The 25,592-nt window shown below is 43.5% G+C and overlaps 1 protein-coding gene across 1 annotated transcript in view; it reads right to left on the reverse strand.

Moving 5' to 3' along the window:
• Positions 1-1,400: 1,400 nt before the first annotated feature.
• Positions 1,401-25,592, reverse strand: part of LOC137374857 (ubl carboxyl-terminal hydrolase 18-like) — a 53,468-nt gene continuing 29,276 nt past the window's right edge. The window contains exons 7-12 of the mRNA XM_068041414.1: positions 18,598-18,693; positions 18,254-18,412; positions 16,312-16,443; positions 9,750-9,823; positions 4,147-4,196; positions 1,401-1,592 (exon numbers count right to left, since the gene is read on the reverse strand). Coding sequence (XP_067897515.1) covers positions 4,154-4,196; positions 9,750-9,823; positions 16,312-16,443; positions 18,254-18,412; positions 18,598-18,693 — 504 coding nt within the window. The 3' untranslated portion in view covers positions 1,401-1,592; positions 4,147-4,153. The remainder of the gene's footprint in view (positions 1,593-4,146; positions 4,197-9,749; positions 9,824-16,311; positions 16,444-18,253; positions 18,413-18,597; positions 18,694-25,592) is intronic.

Genomic DNA, 25,592 nt, shown 5'->3' on the forward strand with positions numbered 1-25,592 from the left:
CTACACTTCAAAAGTACTTCTTTGGCTGTAAAGTACTTTGAGACGTCCGGTGGTAATGAAAAACACCATATAAATGCACGTCTTTCTTTTCTTTCTTTTTATTCCTGGAAGGGTATATGCTTCCTTGAGAAATTCTATACTTTCATTAAAATGTTGCAATTTGGACAATTAAGATCTTGAAATCTATGAAGTTGGTCACTATCTTGAATTCGACATTTAGGGTTATAAGGGCAGAGACATTTTTGTCAACTGGCTGCAGACAGATTGGGAAATATGAGTTTGTACTGAATATAGGGCGGCACAGTGGCGCAGTGGTTAGCACCGCAGCCTCACAGCTCCAGGGACCAGGGTTCGATTCCGGGTACTGCCTGTGTGGAGTTTGCAAGTTCTCCCTGTGTCTGTGTGGGTTTTCTCCGGGTGCTCCGGTTTCCTCCCACAAGCCAAAAGACTTAGTTTAGTTTAGAGATACGGCACTGAAACAGGCCCTTTGGCCCACCGGGTCTGTGCCGACCATCAACCACCCATTTATACTAATCCTACACTAATTCCATATTCCTACCGCATCCCCACCTGTCCCTATATTTCCCTACCTATACTAGGGGCAATTTATAATGGCCAATTAACCTATCAACCAGCAAGTCTTTTGGCTGTGGGAGGAAACCGGAGTACCCGGAGGAAACCCACGCAGACACAGGGAGAACTTGCAAACTCCACACAGGCAGTACCCAGAATTGAACCCGGGTCACCGGAGCTGTGAGGCTGCGGTGCTAACCACTGCGCCACTGTGCCACAGGTTGATAGGCAAATTGGCCATTATAAATTGTCACTAGTATAGGTAGGTGGTAGGGAAATATAGGGACAGGTGGGGATGTTTGGTAGGAATGTGGGATTAGTATAAATGGGTGGTTGATGTTCGGCACAGACTCGGTGGGCCGAAGGGCCTGTTTCAGTGCTGCATCTCTAATCTAATCTAATCTCAAAACTGGTTTGTAAAGTTGCTGGTCATGTAATAAATTAATGTTTAATACTTTGGCTCAGTTTCACTATGGACGTGGTGTGTTATATTAGTGTGAAAAAATGTCCTTCAGATTTCACCAAAGAATCTTCTCAAAAAATTCTAAAATTTTCCACAACTACTGACTGCTTGCACAAGAACTAGATCAATGAAAGAAAGTCTCAAATGCAAGGATGGAGACAAAGTCAAGTGGTGCCATATAAATATTCGGTATGCATTCTACTATTTTCATTTGTGCTTACAAAATGGCAGAATTCCATCCAAGTCACTATTAAACCAAATCCATCAGAAATCGCATTCAGATAGTAAAACTTCAGACCATCGGCTTGTTGAGTGTGTGCAATTATATGAAGAAGAATGAAAGAAACAAAATGAGCAGAACATGTAATTTTTGGAAGTTTATTTCATTTTTTACATGATCTGAGATACCATGTGTTGTAACAGTATTTTCACTTTAACAGCTGTACAATGTTAAAGATAATTCCAATCTTGACATTCTATCACATCCGCAACCCCTCTCCTCATGGCTGGTGTTTGGAATAAATGGAGTTCTGGTAGATCCAGTTTATATATTTCCCTAATCATTAAAAAGATGGAGATTAATTCAGGTGCAGCCTAAGTCTTGTGTGTAGTTCAGTTATAACATTTATGTTCTGGAAGCCCCATTTGCACACATGTCCTTGATGGGGCAGGTTTATCAACTTAAAATAACATTTGTACTGTGCTAGCAGCAGAGTATAAGCTGGTCACATGCTATGACTGTTTGGCATTCACTAGCAAATATGTATTTGTTTCAGAAAAGGTTGGTAAGAAATAGATCGAGTTGCAGTTGCTCTCTTGGGAAAATAAGCTACTCCCCAACAAGATGGAAACTAACCCACAGTCAGACTACAAATCCATCATCTGATTTAAATCAGGAAAATACAGAAAAAATTAAACTTAAACTTCATATTTAATATTTCACAATAGATATACCAAAAACACTAGAGCATAAAAAATAAAATAAACACTGATTTAGTTACATTAATAATTTGAATTATGAATGCTTAAATTTTAGTGTTTAGATCCTATAATGAGATCTTCTATAACTACATAGTATATAAATATACACTTTTCATACAGTCCTGCTAATTCTTCTCGAAATATAACTGACCAGCAATATGTTTTGGTGTTGAAGATCCATGCTCAAAAATTATTAAAATAACAGTCTTCATCCAAAAGGCTATTCATCATATGTTAGGCTAAACTGTGAATATTGACTATTGTGGGGCATCAGAACCAGGTCCCATATCACTGTCCACATAAGTGCTTCCTTCCAGCAAGACTCGGTGTAAAAAATGTACGCAGTGGAACTCATCCTTCCCTTAGTCTAAGAAGATTAAAGCCAATAGACTTTTCCAGTTTCACAGACTCAGTGCAGATCAGGAGCCATTAAGGGATTCTCTACTAAAGACATTTTGCTGCAACCCAGTTTAGAATTTTAATACTTCATTTTGATATTAATAAAAGAAAACTAATAAGTTGTGAAGATCTGAAAAATGTTACGATATCTTGGGTAGGAATAAGTTTCCTTAAGCTCCATCCTACTCGAGCTTTAATCAAATCAGAGTAGTTTTAATTATAAAAAGTAAGTAAAAGTCTTGTAAATTTTGAATATGTTTTTACATTTTTCTGAGTATATGAAAGTCACAATTTATATTTGAAAAAGATTAGAGGATCAGCTTGCTCTGTATTGTTTCACTGGAATTTTTCCATCTTCTTGGTTAATGTGAAGTGATTTTTAATGCCCCATTGCTTCAAAATTAGAAAACCGTTTGTAATTTGGTTAGCATGCTGACTTGATTTTCTACTTTATTTTCTCATTCTCACATGTACATTCATGAATTAATGAGAATAGGTTAATGTCCACAGGCAAGTAAAACATTTTATTGAAAATAAAGACTGAAAATCTATAGACAAACCATGAGCCCAAAACACAAAGAATGGAAGAGGGCCTTGATCCCTAGACTGAAGGACAGCAAGGTCTGCATTCCTACAATGAAGAGAACTGACAGACAATAACCCCAAGAAGTCAATATTTGCAAACTACAATAGATATCAAAGATGCAGAATTAAAGTAAACTCTACATGCAATTTTATAGGTGAATCTCATTTGTTTGAAGTTGTTGTACAGACAATTTTCTGTTTTCCATGGTTGTTCCCCAGTACAAAAGATGGTCAATCCTCCTGTATTGCTTTTATACTGAACCTGAAATTTGAAGTGTACTGGTGCTAAAGGTGTTGTAGAAATCTCATCACATATGTCCAGGTGATGCTCTGCCATTTTGCAAACCTTTCTTTATAATTTAAAAGATCTCTGGTGGCATCGGCAGCTGTGCATTAGTTTTCAATCATTTTGAAAAGAGAAGACTGTGTTGTAAAGTAATAATTAACCAGAGAAGCAGCCAATGTTAATGTGTAGAGGTTTCCTGCCACACCTTCTCCCTCATGCCACAGTGCAATAAAATGGCCAATGCAGCTGAGCTCCCTGTTTACATCACCTCTTAAATTCCATGGTTAGAAAAATTATTGGTGTAATGTAATCCCAGCACTCTTTACAAGTCGATATGCAACTTTATTGATGCGTGACTTGCTTGAATGCATATAATGGGCTTTCCTCTATACTAATGACAAAGTGCTGATAATTAATTGGAGTAAAGATGTAAAAATTATATCTAAACGCTTGAAGTTGGCATTTAATGGTCAATGACCTACAATGCACTTTAGAAAGTGACTCGGAATAATAGGTCCGATTTTAACATGTTTGGGTCAGATGCCAGTTTTACACCTCACTTGGTTTTATGCTCCAGGTGGGATAGGTTAAAACTGGGGCTAAAAATAATGTCCCATCTCCCTGAGGTTTTGTGGGAGAGACCTTCTATTCTACAACACCATGGTACTGATGATTTTTGGGTTTTTATATTGTGACAAAAGCAATCGCATTATACCATAACTGCATCCAAAGATGCGGACAGAGGTGAAAAACACTGCAAGGATATTTACTCAGTGAGAATCTTTTTAAATTGGTTTTGAAACCAATATTTATTTTATGCATTTATCATGAATATTTCAATAAGTTATGAATGACTAACCTGAAATCTATTCCATCCTCTTATAAAAAAGAAGATAAGCTGTTCCGTGCCTAAATAGAATGAAAACTGTTAAATGCAGATGTCACATAGGAAGCCACATATATTTATACGCAGTCATAACCAATTTATCAGTAATACAAAGTTTCGTCCAAAAGTACGGGCGAGATTTCTGCTGGTGGAAGCAAGAAAAGGCACTAGCTTCAGCTTAGTAATTTTACAACTCTGTCCAGTGCTGGCAATGAGAAGACACCACTTGGAGTGAGTTATTTGGGGGAAAGAAATAGAAAATTGAGCACTTGCTAGTTGAGTGTTGCACACATACCAGTTACCAGTTGGAGGCTAGTTTCTAAATGCCAAAATTGGCACTAAACCAAGTGAGATCCACCATGCCTACATTAACACTGGGAAAGACAAGTATGTGGCAAAATTGTTCTGAAAATTTGTACCAGGAGTTTTGGACATTTACAATTTGAAAATAATTTTCACCCTCTGTGGCAAGGTTAATTTGAAATACAGCTAGCCTGAATGATTAAATTGCACTTGCTGCATATTCTTTTATTTCAGCTATTTGTGTAAGGGTGTTCGACATACACAGCTACATTTGTGAGTCTTTCCTACTCTTCCTGAAGATTTGTTGGCCAATGATTACCCTCATAGATGAGTTCCAACTCTCCATGCTTCGACAGCACCTTCACCAACTTTGATATCTAAGTAAGCTTTCAGTAACATATCCCCCTCCCAAGCCGTTCCCCCATCTACCACCCATGCTGCAGCCCCACTCCCACCAGTATAACCTCTTTTTTAGATTTAAATTATTAAGCAAATTTGTGCAATAAAAGATGAACAAATAAATAAATAACAATAACAGAAATCCTATCTAGCTCCTTGATAGGTTAACTATAAAATGTTCACAGCCTAATTGCTAAGCTATTCTATAAATTTAAGTTTAATATGCAGTCTTTTTTCTTGAGCTTCTTAGCAGTGCAGCAGCTCTCTTGCCTGAATTATATGTCTAAGAAATTCAAAAGTGATTTTTCCAAATATGAACAGATACAGTATTTTAAACATCCTTCAAAACACTTACAATTAGAAGTATTTCCTGGATTAATTTGAAAATAGCTGGCTGGCATGCACATAACTGAAGAAATCAGGCAGTCTGTATCTGTTTGAAAGTAGCGAAGCTCTTTCCTCAAGCTTTGCAGACAACTGATAAAACCTGCTGGATTTGTATTGCATTTAAGTTGGGGACATTAACCCGCACAGGCTAGTAAATTAGATAACCACTGAGAACGGGGCAGGGATTGCGACATGTTATTAACCCATGCCTGTTCACTGCAATGCAGACAGGGTGCCAACATTGTGCTGTCAGCTCACTTCCTTGAATGCTGCATGCAGTCAACACTCCCCACTCTGTTCATTGTCTGCACGCATCAGTAGGAGACCCAATAGCCTGAGTGCCAAGCACTACTTAAAGCTAGCCTACACCCTTAAAGGGAGGAACATGGTGATGGCTAGTGGTTCTGAGATCATTAAGAATAGTGTGCTGTGGAAGAGTCAACAATGCTGACCGTGGCAGCGAGCATGCCCAAAGTTATACGATGCTGCACTGGAGGTCCTGGTGGAAGAGATGGAGAAAAGGGGATGTTGTGATAGTGTATTTGTTAGTATGTTAAATATAATCATTTAAGTATATGTTTATGCTAATATGTATGCCATCACAGTCTTTCTTTGGCCTCCTTATCTCGAGAGACAATGGGTAAGCGCCTGGAGGTAGTCAGTGGTGTGTGGAGCAGCGCCTGGAGTGGCTATAAAGGCCAATTCTAGAGTGACAGGCTCTTCCACAGGTGCTGCAGAAAAATTTGTTTGTCGGGGCTGTTACACAGTTGGCTCTCCCCTTGCGCCTCTGTCTTTTTTCCTGCCAACTGCTAAGTCTCTTCAACTCGCCACACTTTAGCCCCGCCTTTATGGCTGCCCGCCATCACAGTAAGTGATGTAATATCACGTGATTCAGTTCTCTTGCACTGTCAGTTAGCACGTGTAAGCTGAAGTAACAAGAAGTCTCCATTAAAGTTGTGTTCAACCTTTATGCCTGCCCTTCACACTTGTGAATGGAGTCCGCCGGATGCAAAGGTTTGGTTTTCAACAGCAAAAAGTGCTCCATTAAGGCAGACCACATAAATTTCTTCAGTGCCGTTTACTCAAGTTCAGGTATCCGCCCGGATCCTGAGAAGATCGAAGATATCCAGTCAATGCTAACATCGCAGGACAAGGAGACCTCCAAAGGTGTCTAGGTCTATTCAACTTCCTTGCTGCATATATGCCGAGCTTCTCAGAGAAGACTTCTCCACTAAGAGAACTGCTGAAAAAAGACATTCCATTCCTATGGCAGGACGATCATCAACATGTGTTCAATGTGTTGAAACAAGAACTGTCAGCCAAGTCATGTATCCAATACTCTGACCCTGTGAGGGCAATGACATTCGAAGTGGATGTATTGCAGAAAGGTCTCAGTGCATGTCTTTTTCAAGACAGCAAGCCTGCCGCATTTGGTATTAAAAGTCTGTCACCGGTACAAGCAAATTACTCCAATATCGAACACGAAACTCTCGCTCTTGTCTTCAGGATCACCAGGTTCCTCACATACTTATTTGGGAAAGAGTTCACATTCGTGACAGATATGCTGGAAATGACCTGGAGAAAATCGCTCATGAGCGCATGGCCTCGACTCTAGAGGTCACTCATCAAAATTCAGGGTGATAACTGTGATGTCAGATATAAACCGGGTAGTCAGATGGTCCTATCAGACCACATAGGACTGCCCAATCCTGGGATGGTGCGAGACATACCACTTGACTTCCAGGTGGACAAAGTCTGTGCAAGCTTGGAGTTTGTCTACAACGTAGATCTCATGTGCTTCAGTCAAAACAAGAGAGAGGAACTCCAGAGGGAAACTTCTCAAGACCCCATACTCTGAGCACTGTGGCAGATCGTTGTCTAGGGTTGGCCGGAGACCATTCAGGAGATCCCTACGGATCTGAGAATGTATTGGCCATATTGAGACAAAATGGATATATCAAATGGAGTACAATTCAAAGGACGCCAAGTACTCACTCTAGTGACACTTCAGTCTGACATTCCTGGACAGCTCCACATGGGAATAGAGAGGTTGAGATGACTTGCTTGTGAGTCAGTGTTCTGGTTCATCAGTAGCAAGGACATTGACCAGAGGGTGAGAGCTTGTGCTGTATGTCAGGAATACTAGGCTAGTCAACAGAAAGAGCTTTTCCAACTGCATGACATATCATCATCACCATGCAGCAAGACAGCAACTGATCTGTGCTTTGTGGGCAGAGACGACTGTCTGCTAGTGACTGACTACCACTCCAAATTTTCTATTGTACAGAAGCTTCGAGACACGTCGAGTACAGCAGTGGCCAACACTGTTAGTGCCACCTTTAGTCTTTTTTGCCCCAGTAGAAGTGGTATCTGACAACGGTCCACAATACATGGGAAAATCATTCTAGGATATGTGTGAACAATGGTCCATCAACCATGTCGCATCATCATCCCGATATCCTCGTTCAAATGGGATGGCTGAATGTGTGGTCAGGACAGTCAAATCGCTGATCAAAGTGTTCGGAAACTGGGAAAGATATCCAAGTTGCATTATTGCATCTTTGTACATCTCCATTAGACTGCAGATTGCCGTCACCTGCTGAGATTCTATTAGGTCAACCGATGAGAACAACACTACCAAGCTATCATCTCACCAAGTTGTCCTTGGTCACAGACTGGTTATGTCAGAAACAAGATAAGATGAAAGATGCACATGACATGCATGCAGGTGCACAATTACCACCACTATACATTGGCCAAAAGGTGAGGTTCCTAAGAACAGACATGAATCCCAGCAGAGGTGTCCAAGGTGTGCAAAGAACCACGTTCATATGAGACGACAACAGCAAATGATGCAGTTCTGCGAAGGAATCAATCTCACCTCAGGGACTCTCTGCTCACCATGCACAAAGCGACCAACCAGCATCGCCTATGTGTACTCACATATGTTTTGCAGATGAAGTGACAACAAGCAACACGCTGACAACTGAAAACAATCCTCCAAACATAATCTTCAGAAGGAGAGGACGGACAGTTCAAGAACACACATGACATTGTCAAAGGTCGGGTCGAGTCAGCTGATAACTAGTATGGTTCCAAATGTAGACAACACCTTGAAAAGCAGCGTTCCAAATGTTCTTGTTACAGTTGAATGTTTTATGCGAATAGTGTTGTAATTGTCAAATTTCTTATCCTCATAAGGCTTGCTTATTTATATACATATTAATGTTATACAACATGGGGCTGTCATTTAAAGGAAGGAGGATGTTGTGATAGTGTATTTGTTACTGTGTTAAATATAATAATTTGTTTATGTTAATCTGTATATCATTACAGGAAGTGATGCAATATCACGTGATTCAGTCTTGCAGTCAGTTATCACATGTAAGCTGAAACAACAAGTCTCCATTAAAGCTCTGCGTTCAAACCTTTTGTCTGCCCTTCAGCTCCATTTGTATTCATCTAGAAAGAGATAATACAACAAGAGAGATGTCCTGTACCCTCAGGGTGGCTGAAGGCACCTCCCCGCCCCCTCCTCCCCCCCCCCCCCCCCCACCCCGCCACACACACACACATTCTCAGAAAGCAGTGGGAAGGGATAGCGGCAGAAGTCAATGCCAGAAATGTAGCCCCCAGGATCTGGATGCCGTGCAGGAAGACGTTTAATGATCTCACACGAGTGGTCAAGATCAGTGAGTGCATCATCAAATGCCATATCCTCTGAACTGCATCTGCAATCTCAGCCACTGCTCAATTCCATCTCAATTCAACTCACCTACCAGAAATCTCCATCAATCAGGACTCATACCTAAAATTCATAGCTTTATCTCACTCTCACACACTTGGCATTATTGTAAGCCTCGCATCCATATCTCTCAGCTTGCACAAACTGATAGCTTTGCAACCATGGCAGCCACATTACGACATTGTGCACGACAGTCATTGACACAATTCTCTCTTTCTTGCAGAAGGTGGCACACAACAGGAGGCAGCAAGAATTAACTGAAGTGGGAGAAGCGCACCTGCATAGGGCATAGGCTGGAGTCGGAAGAGCGTGTATCAAGTCAAGGATGCCATTTTTGTAGTTTAAGATGCCTCATAGCACCCAAAATACGGGCGCTACAAAGTCCAATTCCACCACCAACACTTTTAAACTCCTTATGATTAGTGACAATAAAAGAGCCTCCAAGAGGCAAAAAGAAAAAGAACTTCATCAAATAATTATTCACTATTATTTCCAACCTTTGCACAAAACATGTATTTATTTTAATTCATGTTTTTTGTGCATTTCTGTTGAACTTGTGCGAATACATTTTGCTTTAAAACACAACACTAAAAATAATTTAAAAAAAAATTCCTAATCCTTTCTGTGGAAAAATTGTTTAAAAATCCCAAAAATGTAACAAAATTTTGGCTTTACAATTAAATTTGGCACTAATCCCCCATACATTAAACAATGTTAATGGAATGTATTGCAGTATGCTTACATTTGAAATTCATTTTGATGAGTTGAGGAGCTGGGCGATGATCCAAATGTCATTTTAACATCTTCCCATGTTACCTATCAGAGCAGAGATAATCAGTATTTATAGTACAAATGAACTTCCACAATCTGAAAGTCCAGGTTCATTAGCATTAGCATTCTTCTTTCTTTCTTTGGGCCTCCTTATCTCGAGAGACAATGGATACGCGCCTGGAGGTGGTCAGTGGTTTGTGAAGCAGCACCTGGAGTGGCTATAAAGGCCAATTCTAGAGTGACAGGCTCTTCCACAGGTGCTGCAGAGAAATTTGTTTGTCGGGGCTGTTGCACAGTTGGCTCTCCCCTTGCGCCTCTGTCTTTTTTCCTGCCAACTACTAAGTCTCTTCGACTCGCCACATTTTAGCCCCGTCTTTATGGCTGCCCGCCAGCTCTGGCGAACGCTGGCAACTGACTCCCACGACTATCTTAGCATTACTATCTAATTTACATAACAGATTCTTTTGAGAGGCAAGTGACTTGAACGTTTTGATCATGCCGGCTTCCTTATTCCTTGGGCAATGCAATTTAGATTAAAATGTCACAGCACTTGTGTGCCCTTTGCGACAGGATATAAATGGTTAGCTTCACTGCAGAAAGGTCATTATTCATTACACCGCACATTTTTTAAATTTGCACTTCATGGAAACAGTGTCACAAATGAGCATATGTTGGGGGAGGGGCTGGGATTTCACAAAGACATCACAGAAACAATCCACAATGCATAACAATGGCCCAGATTTTGTGCTGCAATGATAGCGAAACAGTCAGCGTTTGTCGTCATTATTCCACTGAAACTGACAGCAACTTCTGGATTTCCAGGTTATTCTGCACTTGTGCGGACTCCAAGGGCTGAATTTTCGGAGCCCCCTCCCCCCCCCCGCCCCCCGCAAAGTCAGGAATAGAGGCGGTGGGGTCCAAAAATACTGGTGCCGCGTGGGTGTAAATTTCAAGGTGCTGATCCCGGTGCCAACAATACACAGCAAGGTGGAGGGATGGCAGAACAGGAATCCCAATCTCCTCCCAATGGAGTCCTAGTAATCTTGTTAAAAAGCTTAATTAGAGCTTGCCAGGGACTGAAGTTCTAATTTTTAAAGGGGCGAACAGCTTATCCACACCTTCTGAAACTGACCAGCTGAAGGGAGGCCAGTAAAGAGTGGGGAGCCAGTCATGGCTGCCCCATGGCATCATCACGGCCCCACAGGAGGGAGGATTGGACAGTTTGGAAGGGGGTGTGCTTGGCACTGCATAGGTAGCAGGGGGAATATGCAGTCAGCAACCAGGCTTTGAATGGGGTTATCACCCTCCTTGAATTGCAGGGGCAGAAAAGTAGGGGGTAAAGCTGCCAAGGACAGGCAGCTGATCGGGGGAGGAGCAGGAGGTTAAGAGAGGAGGAGGATTTGGAGGCAGAGGGAGATAATGTTGAATGGCGAGGTGCCCCTGCTGCATGACGAGTTGGCCTCCTCCTGCCACCCTTCCCAAAGAGGACCTCCCTCCTCTCTGTCACGACCTCCAGCATTAGATCCAGGTCGACGTCGATAAAGCGAGGGTCTGCCCTACCCGGGTGCCAGGCCGCTGGTGCTGTGGAAGACTTTGGCACAATCAGCAGATTTCTCCCTCAAGACAACCAGAAGTCTCAGTGGTGTCTAAATGACTCCCACACTTCATCTGACCCACCTCCATTCCCACCCTCACTGGCTGTAATTGGACAGGGAACCCATCTCCATATCAATTAAGAGCTCACCCTTGTGAAAATCTGAACTTTAATCAATTTTCCAACAGAGGCAGGTTTCTGACTCAAAAACTTTCCTGTTTCCCACCTCTGTGGCAAAACTTCAGCCCCAGAGGTTTCTGTCAGTGATTCTATGCTTCTCCATAGGGTGCTGATGAGGTCCCCCAAGACTGGAATCAATGGGAAAACTTTGAACTGATGAGAACTTCCACTCTTATGCTCTTAGCCTCATTGTAAAATCCATTGGAAAAGTTACACCTTGATGAATGGAGTGTTACTGGGTTTTTAATTGCCTAATAACTTCATGACTACAGCTAAACACCCTCACTGGTCCAGAAAGGGTAATTTAATATTTGTTGAATGTCAAATTTCTCCATTATGATAAAAAGTTATATATTTTTAACATAATATGTTTTTAAAGTTTGTCTATATTGATAATTTAGCTTCTGACTTAATCCAATCATCATTATTTATGCCACCATCTTCCTCTTTCCTTCAAATCAGCCGTCATCACCCCTTTCCTCAAAAACCCACCCTTGACTCCACCATCCTTGCAAAATACCTCCCAATTTCCAACCTCCAATTCCTCTCCAAAGTCCTTGAATGTGTTATTGCCTCCCAAATTTACACCCATCTTTCCCAGAACTCCATGTTTGAATCCCTCCAATCAGCATTCCACCCCGGCACAGTATTGTAACAACTCTCATCAAAGTCACAGATGACATCCTATGTGACTGTGACAAAGGTAAACTAACCCTCCTCATCCTTCTCGACCTACCTGCAGCCTTTAACATGGTTGACCACACCATCCTCCTCCAATGCCTCTCCACCGTCATTCCAGCCGGGTGGGACTGCTTTTACCTGGTTCCATTCTTATCTATCTAATTGTAGCCAGAGAATCATGTGCACTGGCTTCTCTTCGTGCTCCTGCAATGTCACCTCTGGTGTCACCCTAGGACCTATTCTTGGCCTTTGTTATTTCTCATCTGCATGCTGCTCCTTGGCGACCTTAACCCAAAATACGCCAGTTTCCACATGTACACTGATGACATCCAGCTTTACCTCACTGCCACCTCTCTTAACCCTTCTACTGTCCCTAAATTGTCAGATTGCTGGTCTGGCATCCAGTAGTGGATAAGCAGAAATTTCCTCGTATTAAGTATTGGGAAGACAGAAACCATTCTCACAAATTCCACTCCCTAGCCACTGACTGCAACTGTCTGAGGCTAAACCAGGTTGTTTTCAATCTTAGTGATGCAGAAGTCTCCAGCTTCACAGATGCCAGTCTTCAGCCAATTCGATTAATTTCACATGGTATCAAGAAATGACTGAATGCACTGGATACTGCAAAGGCTATGGGCCCTGACAACGTTTCGGCAATAGTACTGAAGACCTGTGCTCCAGATCTAGCCATACACCTAACTAAGCTGCTCCAGTACAGCTACCAACACTAGCATCTACTTGGCAATGTGGAAAATTGCCCAGGTATGTCCTGTACACAAAAGACAGGACAAATCCAACCCAGCCAATTACCGTCCCATCAGTCTACTCTCAATCATCAGTAAAGTGATGGAAGATGTCGACAGTGCTATCAAGCAACACTTGCTTAGCAATAACCTGCTCGGTGATGCTCAGTTTGGGTTCCACCAAGGCCACTCAGCTCCTGATCTCATTACAGCCTTGGTTCAAACATGGACAAAAAGAGCTGAACTCAAGAGGTGAGGTGAGATCAAGGCAGCATTTGACCGAGTGTGGCATCTAGGAGCCCTAGCAAAACTGGAGTTAATAGGAATTAGAGGGGAAAACATTCTGCTGGTTGGAGTCATACCTAGTGCAAAGGAAGATGGTTGTGGTTGCTGGAGGTCAATCAGCTCAACTCCAGGACATCACTGCAGGAGTTCCTCATGGTGGTGTCCTAGGGGCAATCACCTTCAGCTGCTTCATCAATGACCTTCCCTCCATCATAAGGTCAGAAGTGGGGATGTTCGCTGATGTTTGCACAATGTTCAGCACCATTCACAACTCGTCAGATACTAAAGCAGTCTATGTAGAAATGCAGCAAGACCTGGACAATATCCAGGCTTAGGCTGATAAGTGGCAAGTAAAACTCGCGCCACGCAAGTGCCAGGCAATGACCATCTCAAACATGAGAGAATCTAACCATCTCCCCTTGACATTCAATGGCATTATGATCACTGAATCCTACACTATCAACATCTCAGGGGTTACCATTGACCAGAAACTGAACTGGAGTAGCCATATAAATACCATGGCTACAAGAGCAGGTCAGAGGCTAGGAATCCTGCGACGAGTAACTCACCTCCTGACTCCCTAAGGCCTGTCCAACATCTACAAGCCACAAGTCAGGAGTGTGATGGAATACTCTCCATTTGTCTGGATGGTTGCAGCTCCAACAGCACTCAAGAAGCTCAACACCATCCAGGACAAAGCAGCCCCCTTGATTCGCACCCCATCTACAAACATTCACTCCCTCCACTATCGTCGCACAGTAGCAGCAGTGTGTACCATCTACAAGATGCACTGCAGTAATGCACCAAGGCTCCTTAGATAGCACCTTCCAAACCCACGACCTCTACCACCTAGAAGGACAAGTGCTGCAGATGCATGGGAACACCACCATCTGCATGTTCCCCTCCAATCCACACAGCATCCTGACTTGGAACTATATCACCGTTCCTTCACTGTCGCTGGGCCAAAATCCTGGAACTCCCTTCCTAACAGCACTGTGGGTGTACCTACCCCACATGGACTGCAGTGGTTCAGGAAGGCAGCTCAACACCACCTTCTCAAGGGCAATTTAGGAGGGGCAATAAATGCTGTCCTAGCCAGTAACGAATAAAAAAAAAGTGTCATATTTGACCCGAGATGAGCTTTCAACCACATACCCATGTCTTCACTAAGACCACCTATTTCCACCTCTATTGCTCGACTCTGCCATGCCTCAGCTCTTCTGCTGTTGAAACCCTCAATCACACCTTTGTTACCTCCAGACTTGACTATTCCAATGCTCTCCTGGCTGGCCTCCCATATTCTACCCTCTGTAAACTTGAAGCCATCTAAAACTCTGCTTTTTGTGTCCTAACTCGCACTATATCCTGTTTATCCATCACACATGTGCTCGCTGACCTACAGTGGCTCTTAGTTAAAAAGTGCCTTGATTTTCAAATTCTCATCCTTGTTTTCAAATCCCTCCACACTGTGGCCCTTTCTATCTCTATAATATTCGCCAGCCCTATAACCCTCCAAGATATCTGCGTTTTCTAATTCTGGCCTCTTGATCATCCCTAATTTTAATCATTTCACCATTGGTGGCCATGCCTTTGGCTGCCTAGACCTGAAACTCTGCAATTCCCTCTCTAAATCTCTCCCCCTCTCTACCTCACTTTCCCCCTTTAAGACACTCCTTAAAACCTATCTCATTGACCAAGCTTTTGGTCACCTGCCCTAATATCCCCTTATATGGCTCGGTATCACATTATGCTTTATAATGCCTTTGTGAAGCGCCTTAGGACATTTTTATTATGATAAAGGTGCTATATAAATACTGCCATTGTTGTTGAAAATTTAAATTAAAAATGAAGGATAAAACATTTGATATTCCTGGTTTGCTGTTTGTAAGAATACGTCAATGTGATTGGCTGCTTACCCTGCTTGCTAACATCATTGTTACTGCACGCCTGGAGATTTCCTTGACTTGGCTCCAGATTTAAACTGCTTCTGGGAAAAGGCTTGTCATGCTACAGATTGCCATTGCTTCACTGTTGCCACAAAACCAAGGCCATTAATACAGTTGGCATTTTAAAGCAATAATAATAATAAGTCATAGAATATGATGCAATGTACCATTTGTGTCACCGACTGTAACACCACTTCGCCACTTTGTGGGATACAAATCATATTCCATGATTTCTCATTATGAATCCTTTTATGGCAGAGAGGGAAAAATAGATGTGTATTTATGCCACCATCATTTCTTAGAGGCTATCTACAGAAAATCCTAAATAAGACCAATACAAATGTGTTCCCACATACAATCTAAGGAATCGATTGTGCCCTAGGATTTTGACAGAATTTCTAAATGACTTTAATGTGAGCATTTCAAGTTAAAAGTTGAAGATAAATTTTAATAAGTCAAGCTGGTAAACCGATCAATTTTAGATAAAGGGTGTGCAATTTTGGGAGTGAACTTTACATTAAGGTGCACTAATCAGAAAATCAAGAATATAAGAACTTTTTTTTGTTCTCTTAGCTAAAATAACTAATGTGGAATACCAAAAAATCATCTGCCTCATAATCTGTTATACTGTCCGCTACATGTGCCTGGAACTCCACTGTTCCACCTAATTTGTGTGCCAAGCAGTCCCACATCTCCTCTACTCCACCATTCCCACTTTGCCATTGTCTGTCTCAAATTACCATGGGCTTCTTGATCTTCTTTCTAGACTTCAAATACCACTCTGAGTCTACCCAGCAAGACAACAAATATGTCAGCCATCTGATGGTGGTATCCACACTCTGGAGTTCACTGAACACTTACTGTGCTATTATCCCAGCTATAAACTGAGCAGCAATATAACTCAACTAAACAGAGAACAAATTACTAGAGAAATTATGTCTACAAAGGAGTTCATCTGATGGCAGACTGTACTTCAAGAATTCAGGAGCTGTCTACAAATAACCAGCCTCAAGCATCCTATACAGAGGCAACAGTCTATAATCTGAACAATGGGATTGATATTTTAGTTTAAGTAGCCTGTATCTTAAATATACCAGTACTTACATTCATTACATTTTTATCATTGAAGCAGTACCAATCCATTTCTGGAAACCTCCTTATATGAGCATAGTAATGCCCAAAGGATGTGCTGCCCATATGCACAATCACAGACAGGAGATTGTATTGCCATTTGCTCTGCAAAGAAAAATGCAAACTATTAGCAACAGCAGATCTATAACACCTATAACATAAAGAAATGGCCCAAGGTGTAAGAGGTGTAAGGAAAAGGGATGCTGAACCAGATCATGACAGATTAGTAAGAGCAATGGAAGGCTGGTTGAAGAAATTGTTTTTTAACATTGTGGGAGAGAGAGAGGTGGCAAGTTGGACAGATTTTGGTAGAGAATTCCAGACAGCTGGTTGAAGCCTTTGCCACCAATGGAGGGGAGACGCATATCAGGCTGGATTCAAAGGAGCAAGCATTGAGGAGAGCTGGAGGACATTGCAGAGATACGGTAGGACACAGACATGGGGGTATTTATAGGCAAGGATAAAAATTTTGAATTTAATCTATTGGGGGAGCAGGGCACTAGTTTAGATCAGCAAGGACTGTGATGATGGATTAGCAGGACTTAGTGTGGGAGTGGATATGTGTGGCCGGGTTTTGAATAAGCTAGCGTTTATGGAGGGTGAGAAAGGCAGTTTCGATGTGACAAAGGCACATACAAATGTTTTGCTGAATGGGGAGAAGTGGGAAATATTGCAGAGGTGGATGTAAGTGACCTCACTGATGAGTAGGGTATGAGGCTTTAAATGCAGCTCAGGGTTGAACAGGATGCCAAGAATGCAAACAGACTAGTTCAGCATGAGTGGGACTGGGGAAGGAATGGAATCAGTGGCAGGGGATGGAAGCCAAAGATGAAGGGTTGAATTTTATTCTGGCGATGAGGTTCCTGGCGGCCAGTCAATAGGTGTGGGGGAGGGGAGTGGGGAGACCCTGCCTCAGCCCTCCATCAGACCCCGTTGCAATTTCATGTCCCTTTGAGGCACGAGATCCTGCCTGCAGAGCTGCCGGCCAATCAAAAGGCTGGCAGCTCTACAGTACCGGCAGTACCACTGGGAGTGGTGGCCACTGCTGGTACTGCTGTACCAAGGACTTCAGAGGCCCTGAGAGAGGCAAATGGAGTCACGGTTGCTGGCACCACTCAGGCAGGCCACGGATACAGGGTTGGGGGGCTAGGGGCATGTCTTTCCAGGAAAGTGGTGATCGGCACTGGGGTGGGTGGGGGGGGGGGAAGGCTCTCCTGAGGCCCTGGATTGCCCCCAAAGAAGGAGCCCTCCCCAATCCCGCTAGCAGGCCGTCACACTTTACTTGGCAACGTCTCCCCATGGCGGCGGGCCCCTCTGCCTTCTATTAAATTGAGGTGGAGGCGGGAAGAAGCCCTTAAGTGGCCACTAATTGGCCAGTTAAGGGTCTCAATTGGCCTAGAACGGGAAGGCCATCCTTGGCCTTCTTCAACCCAGACTAAATTGGAAGGTGTCAGGATGACAATGGGCACTCTACCCTCCCACCCCTGGCTTCTGGTGTAAAATTATGTGCCACCCCACCTCCATTCCCATCCCTAGGCGGCCCATAAAATTCAGCCCTTCCGATGTCTTACTGATTTTGAGCCAGAGGAAATTGTGACTAATTCAGGATTTCCTGTTGTCAAGAAATCTACAGCATGAAGGCAGTGAAGAGGTTGAGAAGTGGTGGATAGCTAGAATTGAGCACTGTCAGTGTGCATGTCAAAGTTTAGCCCACAGTGATAAGCAAAAGGAAATGGGTCAAAATTAGATTCTTGGGGACCTTGGAAGTGATTGTACAATGGAGAGAGGAGAAGCCATTGCTGGAAAGCACCGACTGTGTTTGGATAGGTAGAAATGGAAGGGCAGTCACTCAGAGCTGGACAGTGGAAGAAAAACAGTGTACAATTCAGACATGCGCCTGTGCATAAAAACACACCATTTGGCTGTGATGTTTTTCAATGAATTTTTCAAAATGCAAGCTCTCTGGAAATGCCATAAAATCATAGTTCTTGACTGTTGTCCCCAAATTTGAAGCAAAGTCAAAGCGTTTTAGCTGTAGGCATAGTATTTGTGGACAAGAAAGCACTTTGTTTCCCTGTTAAAGAAAAAGTAATTATCAGATAATCATACATGCCACAGAAGTAAAAGCAAACATACAAATATGAAATCCAGTTGTGAGTTAATATGGCTCATTTTTATAATACCGAAATGAGAAAAATATTAACTATTTGACACAAGAATGATAAGTCTTCCAAATCTGATTTGGTAGTCAGTACCCACCTGTACTGCTGCTGTCTTTTCTCCACATTGGTCACAATACCACATGTTAGCATCATCTAAGTGTTGGAGTTCAAAGAAGGCATCAAGGGATTTCTCCTGGTTAAATACAAAAGTATTCAATGTTAAACCAGAAAAAAATCCCAGAAATATCTGGTTTACTTATTTTGGGTGGGACATTAAGGGAACCAAAATTCAAAAATATTATGGATGAAGGAGACAATGGCTTAAATGTTACATTTCAAAGTGCATGATTCCCAGAAATTATTGTTTCCCTGGCCGGTTTGAAGTTGGATCAGGCAGTTGGGCTTTTGATGGAAGTTTCTGGGCAAATCTAATGTCACAGCCTGAGAACAACATTTCTATCTATTAAAAAAAAGTCTATTTTTTTCCCCGTCATGCATTTGTCTCATGATTTGGTGGCACTAGATATTTAGCAAAGGTTCTGAAAGAATTTTCATCAGCAACAAACAAGCTGAACAACACCGTCTCCGTAGCTCGATCTTATTTTTCTCCCTTTTCAGTTCTGGATTTGGAAAGAAGTGACTAAATCCCCCATAACATTTTTTGACTTTGCATTGGCAACTTGGCACACATGGTATTCTTAAAATAAACTTATGTCAATATACCAGAGTACAATTTAAAGTTGTCCTTTAGCTTATTTTCAAAAGGGTTTACCTTTGAAAACCAAATCTTGACCCATAGGATATTTAACCTTGGCATGTGTATATGTGGAAACAGATAGTAACTGTCATTCATAGCTAAAGATGAAACAATCCAGATTAATTTTCACTAACTGAAGTAGCACAGATTCCTTGTGAGATCCCATTCCATAATTCCCATTTGTATTGTGCCTATTACCTCCCGCAGTGTACAGAAATGGCACTGATTTATGTGGTGAACAAGGCAAATCTCATCTATTTCACTCCTGCATCATGAAATTATCCTGCCAAAACTACATTCAGTTTTTATCCTCCATACTTAGTATGCTGCTTCTGTATTCATGGGCAAAATTCACACTGAAAAAAAACTGCAAGTGAATGCCTGTGTTGAAAATGCAGGATGTTATTGTTTTGAGTCACAGTCTAACAGGGTGCATTCAAGATGTTGCTTGTTTTCATTTATTTGGGGGGGGGGGAGGGTTCCAAAGGATGCTGAGAAATTCAGGTTTTATAATTAGCTGCTTTACAAAATTACAGCAAGCTGGTCATCATTTTGAGGCAACCTGCGAACACAGGGGAGGTCTGGCTCGAGTGGAACAAACCCACATGGTACCTATTATCAAGAAAGGTGATAAAACAAAGCTGGGTAACTGATAAAATAATGGAATTGCTCATTAGGAAGAAAGTTGAGGATTATTTTTATGAAAACAACTAATATGTAGTAGTTAAAACTGGGTGGAATTTTACTACCACTGCAATTTTTCTGCCATCGGGACCAAAAGAGGGTCCTGACCCTGATGGTGTCAGCTGGCCGCATGGCATCGCATCTTACTGGAAGCAGTCAATTAAGAGGCTGCCTATGTGTTCACCATCCAATTAAAGATTGCAGGCGGGTTCCCAAAGCAGGAGGCCAATCATAGTGCCCAAAGCTGTGAACGGCCGTCAGCCCCTCGGGGTGAGGTGGGCACTGCTGATGCAGTCTGGAGACAGCGAGATTGATTCAAAATAGAAATTCTTCTGTAAATTAAAAAATAAATAGCCACAGCTGTCAAGCCATCATTATGCAGGGGGGGCCCCTCTACAGGATTGCTTGTGGCTCCGTGATAAGGGGGCAGCCGTAGGAGGTGTCAATTGTCCCCCTGGCCTTCCGCCCAAAAGCCTCCTCCTGGTACCTGCTGGGCTTTGGCCTCAGTGGGGAGCCAGTGCAACGGGGGGACAATCCCGGCAGCAGCTTGCCCCCAATTAGCCCCTAAAGTGGCTTAATTTGCTACCCCCACTGCTATACTGACCCTGCTTCTGGCAAGATCGCTCAGGGGCAGGAGCATGTTGGGGAGCCGACCCGACATACTATCTTGAAATTATACTCCCAGTCTTGCCTCCTGCCCCGCCTCCATGGTGCTGGGAAGATTCTACCCTACTTCACAAGGGACAGATTCTGCCTAACCAAACCCCTCGACTGTTTTAAGGAATTGACCTCTCTCAGGCAAGCCCCCCCACCTACCAAGACTGAGGCACACATTATTTCGCCACATGAACATTAAAACTTAAAATTGCAAGCCCCTGACTGGAAAAGCATTGGCATAGTTACAGACAGTGTTGAAACAACGAGGAACCAGTCCCTGCCCCGATACACAGAAGAGACCTGGACAACCCAGTCAGTCATGTGACCACCTGCTGGCCAACTAGGGAAGTTTTAAATTGGAAAAACAGAATTTGAACTCAGAACGCCGTGTGCTCCCAGTTGGAACAGAACCTCCTCTCCAGTCCTGCCTGCCTCCATCTTTTTCCCATGGAACTGACTCTTGTGAAAACATGTGAACTTCAAAGAGGGAAAAGTTTCCTACGTGAACAAGGTTTAAGAAGAACACTGGGCCCGGACGAACAGCAGGACTACTTACAAAAGGACAACAGTGAGCTCGAAGCACAGTAAACAAGAAACTCTTCTGATATTGCCTCAAACCCCTGTCTACTATATTTTCTTGTTCCCTTTTCTGTCCCTATCTGCATGTGTATATTGCGTGTGCATGCTAGCGTGGGTGCGTCATATATCCGTAGACGTTAACCGTTTTAGAGTTTAAGTTTAAGGTTTAATAAATTTCACGTTTCTTCTTTAAACCTGAGAAAGCCTGTTTGTGCTGGTTTCTTTGTCTTATAATTGGAAAGCTGTGAACAAGGATTCACAAAGGGGGAGCTCAAAACACAATGTGTTTAAAATTAAACCCTGTTACAATAAGACCAGGTGAAGATAGTAACAGACCCCTAGACACATTTCTCACCTGATCGTAACAACCTCTCAAGTGGACACTTATAAGCCTCATGCTGTTGTATATTTAAACTTCTAGAAAACTTTAAATAAAGTTGCACATGAAAGACTCTTACAGAAGCTTAAGGCAGTTGATATCTTAAGTAAAAAGACTTTAAGACACGTTAGGAAATACTGAAGGAAAGGAAGTAGCAACTCCCAGTTAGGGGACTAATGGCGGATTGGTGAGATATACTGAATGCTATGGTCCAGAGATTGGTGTTAGAACTGCTTTTGTTTCTGATGTGTATAAATGACATAAATGAAATGCAAATGTAGTTTAGTCAGATTTACAGATGATACTAAGTGGCGGTAGTGGAGGGGGGTGGAAGGAGTAGTCGAGTCTAATGGTGCAGTCAAGAAATTACAGACAAGCCAAGATATATTTGCAAGTGGACAAAACTATGGCAGAACAAAATTCAATACTATCAACATGACAAGGATTTGAATGGGAGGGGACTTTATATAGAAATAAATGGGATACTGTGTGGAATAGAAAAGTTTAATACGGAGACCTACTTATGACTGCTGGATAATGGGACCTGAGTATAAATCTGAAAAACAAGTTAAGGACAATGTCAGGAAGCTCTAACTGACAAAGAGTGATTAATGCCTGAAACAGTCTTCTGGGTAAAGCAGTGAAAACAAAAGGAGAAAAAATAGCATTAGAATAGATAGGTGCTTGATGGCCGGCACAGACACAATGGGCCGAAAGGCATGTTTCTGTGCTGTATAACTCTATGACTCTAAATTGGATAAGGCTGGAAAATGGGCACGGAGATCGTGATGCATGATTGATTCACCTGTTTGTAGCAGTGGAGGCAGCGCACAAACTTTGTGCTCGCTGCTAATTTACATGATAGTGCCTTGCAACCCAGTGTTAACCATACTGCTGAGTTGCTGCATGCCTCAGCAGGGGACCCTAGTTTGTTCAAGGCTAGCACCACTTAAAGCCAGCCTGTACTGATTAAAACCAGTCTGCAACTCTTAAAGGGACGGTGCATTCTGGCAGCAGTAGGTGCTGGAACTGGTTCAAGAAGAGTTCATGAACAGAAAGAAGAGGGGAAATGATGCAACAAGTCTGAGAATGTGGCCTATGGTTCTCCAATGCAGCACTACAGGCCTTAGTGTAGGAGGTGGATAGGAGGAGAGACATCCCCTTTCCTCAGTGAGAACAAGGAGGCTCTCCAATCAGACATTACAAAGACAGTGGGAGCAGGTAGCCATTGTGGTCAATTCAGAGGACCTGGATGCAGTGCTGCAAAAAGTTTAAATGACCTCACGTAAGTGGTCAAGGTCAGTGAATACATCTTCACACCTTACAAATGAACCACCAGCCTCACACATTGCTCCATTTACCACACGCTTTTCACTTACCTACCAGCAGTCTCTATCAACCACGACTCATACCTCACACTCATAGCTTCACTGCAACCTCACAAGCTTAGCACTGCTCACATCTCACAGCCTGTACACAATACCAGCTATTCAACTATGACAAGCACATCACTGAAACACATTGCATCACACTCACTGACACACTTCCATCTCTCTTACAGGACAAAGTGGAACATAGTCGGATGCAGCAGCACCTAACTGGCAGGAGACAGGCATGGCTGCAAGTCCTCTCCCCCATGGAGGAGACGGTGCTGGTCATTACTGGAGCGGCCATGGCCAGCAGGGGGGTGCTGAAACCATAGAGGATGATGGTATCTTCATAATCCACCTTCTCACATCCCACCTCCCCCTCATTCAACACTCTCTTCAGATTGACAAGCTGCAGATGGTTTAAGGATGCTTCCCTCCTCTCCTCCCCATCACTACAACCCTACCCTTTGCCTTTCTCCTTTCAGATACCCAAGAACTGCCATCTGTTCAAGCATTAGTACAGGAGTGTGAAGTCTAGGGGGCACAGATGAAGAAACACACTCACTTGATCTCACAGATGCAGCCACCAGCTCAGATATTTGCACTGCATGAACTTTAGAGGATAGATAGCATTGAGGCGGGATCTGCTTGCGGTGAGTCACTGGGCATGAGTGGGTTGCACCCACGGCAGGGGGAAAAGGTAGTGCAGGGGGCCAGCTCCCCAGAAGACAAGACTGCACATGGGTTCTGTTGCAGAGGATTCAGATTAGGACTTTAATGGGGCGGTGTAAAGAAAAAGGTTGATGGCCATGCACATCATGCTGGGTGCCTTGGCAGATCTGCCACAAAGACTGCTGTCACTATGAAGGAGCATTGAAGAGCCCGCCGCCAGCTTGGCACAGGGCTTTGCGCAGAGTTTGGAGCCCAGGAAGTGGTGGCCAACTCCATGAGAGCACTTGCGGAACCCAACCATGCTGCAGCATCTGATGGCCGATGTCTCAGCTTCCTTCATAGCACAGGTAGAAACCGCCGAATGTCTGAATGCTGCAGTGGAATCTCAGACAAGGTCATGAAGTCACAGATGTTGCCATGTAAGCACAGCTTGGTGCCATGCAGGCTCAGACTGCTGCCATCATGGCTGCAGATACCAGCAATCAAAGAGGCTTTCAGGATCTCACACTACCTGAACAATCTGTGCTCCAGTAGATCAATAGGATTTCTGAGGTGCGCCCCAGGGGAGTGGCAGTGGCTCCGTGGAGCACCAACCCACTGTCCTCTCGCAGGATGACAGCATTCTTCCTTCCACCACTGCTACTCCACCAGTGCCCTTGCTGTTGTCTCTCAATCAGCCAGCCCAGACTACTGCTGCCCATGCTGAGGTGGTGCAGTCCATAGCCAGGCCCTCAAGGCCCAGAGCTGCTCGAGGTCATCCTACAGGGCCATCTGCAGTCTCTCCCAGTGAAAGACAGCAGCCTTCCACCAGCCATGCTGCGGCCACTGGTGCAGCACTGTGTAGGAGCACTAGGCCAAGCAAAGGCACGTGGAAGACAGGCACTAAGGGAATGCACAAGTATGAATAGTTGACTTTTTTTTATGCATTATTGGATGTTTTTTCTGGATAAAGTTGGTTTGGACTGGTAGTTTTGTGATGGCTTTTATTTCAGTATTATGGTGAAGAGGATATTGTGATGGTCCATAAGAGAGGGATGGTAAGGTGCGTGACTGTTGTACAAAGGTGATATGGGGTACGTTCATGGGACCCATAGTCAAATGAGGTGACCATGGACAGCCGGCTAGAAAGGGAAGTTGTTGGTTGCCCCTCCCTTCCCCCGCTCCTCCTCTTGAGTTGCTCGCTGTATCCCTGGTGGCAAGTTTGGGCCCTCATGCTGGCCAGGTTGTGGAGCATACAGTAGACCAGCATGAACTGGGACACATGCTCCAGTGTGTACTGGAGGGCTCCTCCAGACCAGTTCAGACAGTGGAACCATTGCTTCAGCTCCTCAGTGGTCTGCTCTATGATGTTTTGTATGGCAGTATAGTTCTCATTGTACGCATGCTGGCCACATGTGGTCAGGTTGCAGATTGGAGTCATGACCCAGGTGTGAAATGGATAGACCTTCTTGCTGAGCAGCCCCTCTCTGGCTTGATGTAGTGGCTGAAATACTGAGGAAACAGCAGCCTGACTGCTGCCAGGATAGCAGGCATTCACCAGTATGATGGTTGAGCATGGTGGCACACTAACTGCACATTCAGCTAGAAGTGGTGCCTGTAAAGGCACAAGGTGCAGTCGATGGTACCCTGCACCATGCTATCCTGGCAGAGTCACATGCATGCTATGTCAGTTTCTCTCTGGTCAAAGAGAATACAATGAACTCTGCTCTCCTGGCATAAAAAAGTATCTGTCACCTCTTTGATGTAGCAGTGGATGGTGAACTGGGAGATGTTACATATGTCACCTACTCCAGCCTGGAAGATCCCAATGTGAAGAACACAGGGCTAGAGTCATCTTCACAGCTACTGGCAGCACCGTCTGCCTTGTTCTGAGGTCGCCAGTCTGGTTGCAATAGGTGGCAGAGTTCCTTTAGCACACAGTGCTCCTGGCTTAGGTTAAAGTAAGAGAACTGCTCATAGAAGACCCTAGGTGGACAAGGCCTCCTACTAAGACT

Source organism: Heterodontus francisci, chromosome 11 (genome assembly GCF_036365525.1).
Source record: "Heterodontus francisci isolate sHetFra1 chromosome 11, sHetFra1.hap1, whole genome shotgun sequence".
In the NCBI taxonomy this organism is placed as follows: Eukaryota; Metazoa; Chordata; class Chondrichthyes; order Heterodontiformes; family Heterodontidae; genus Heterodontus; species Heterodontus francisci.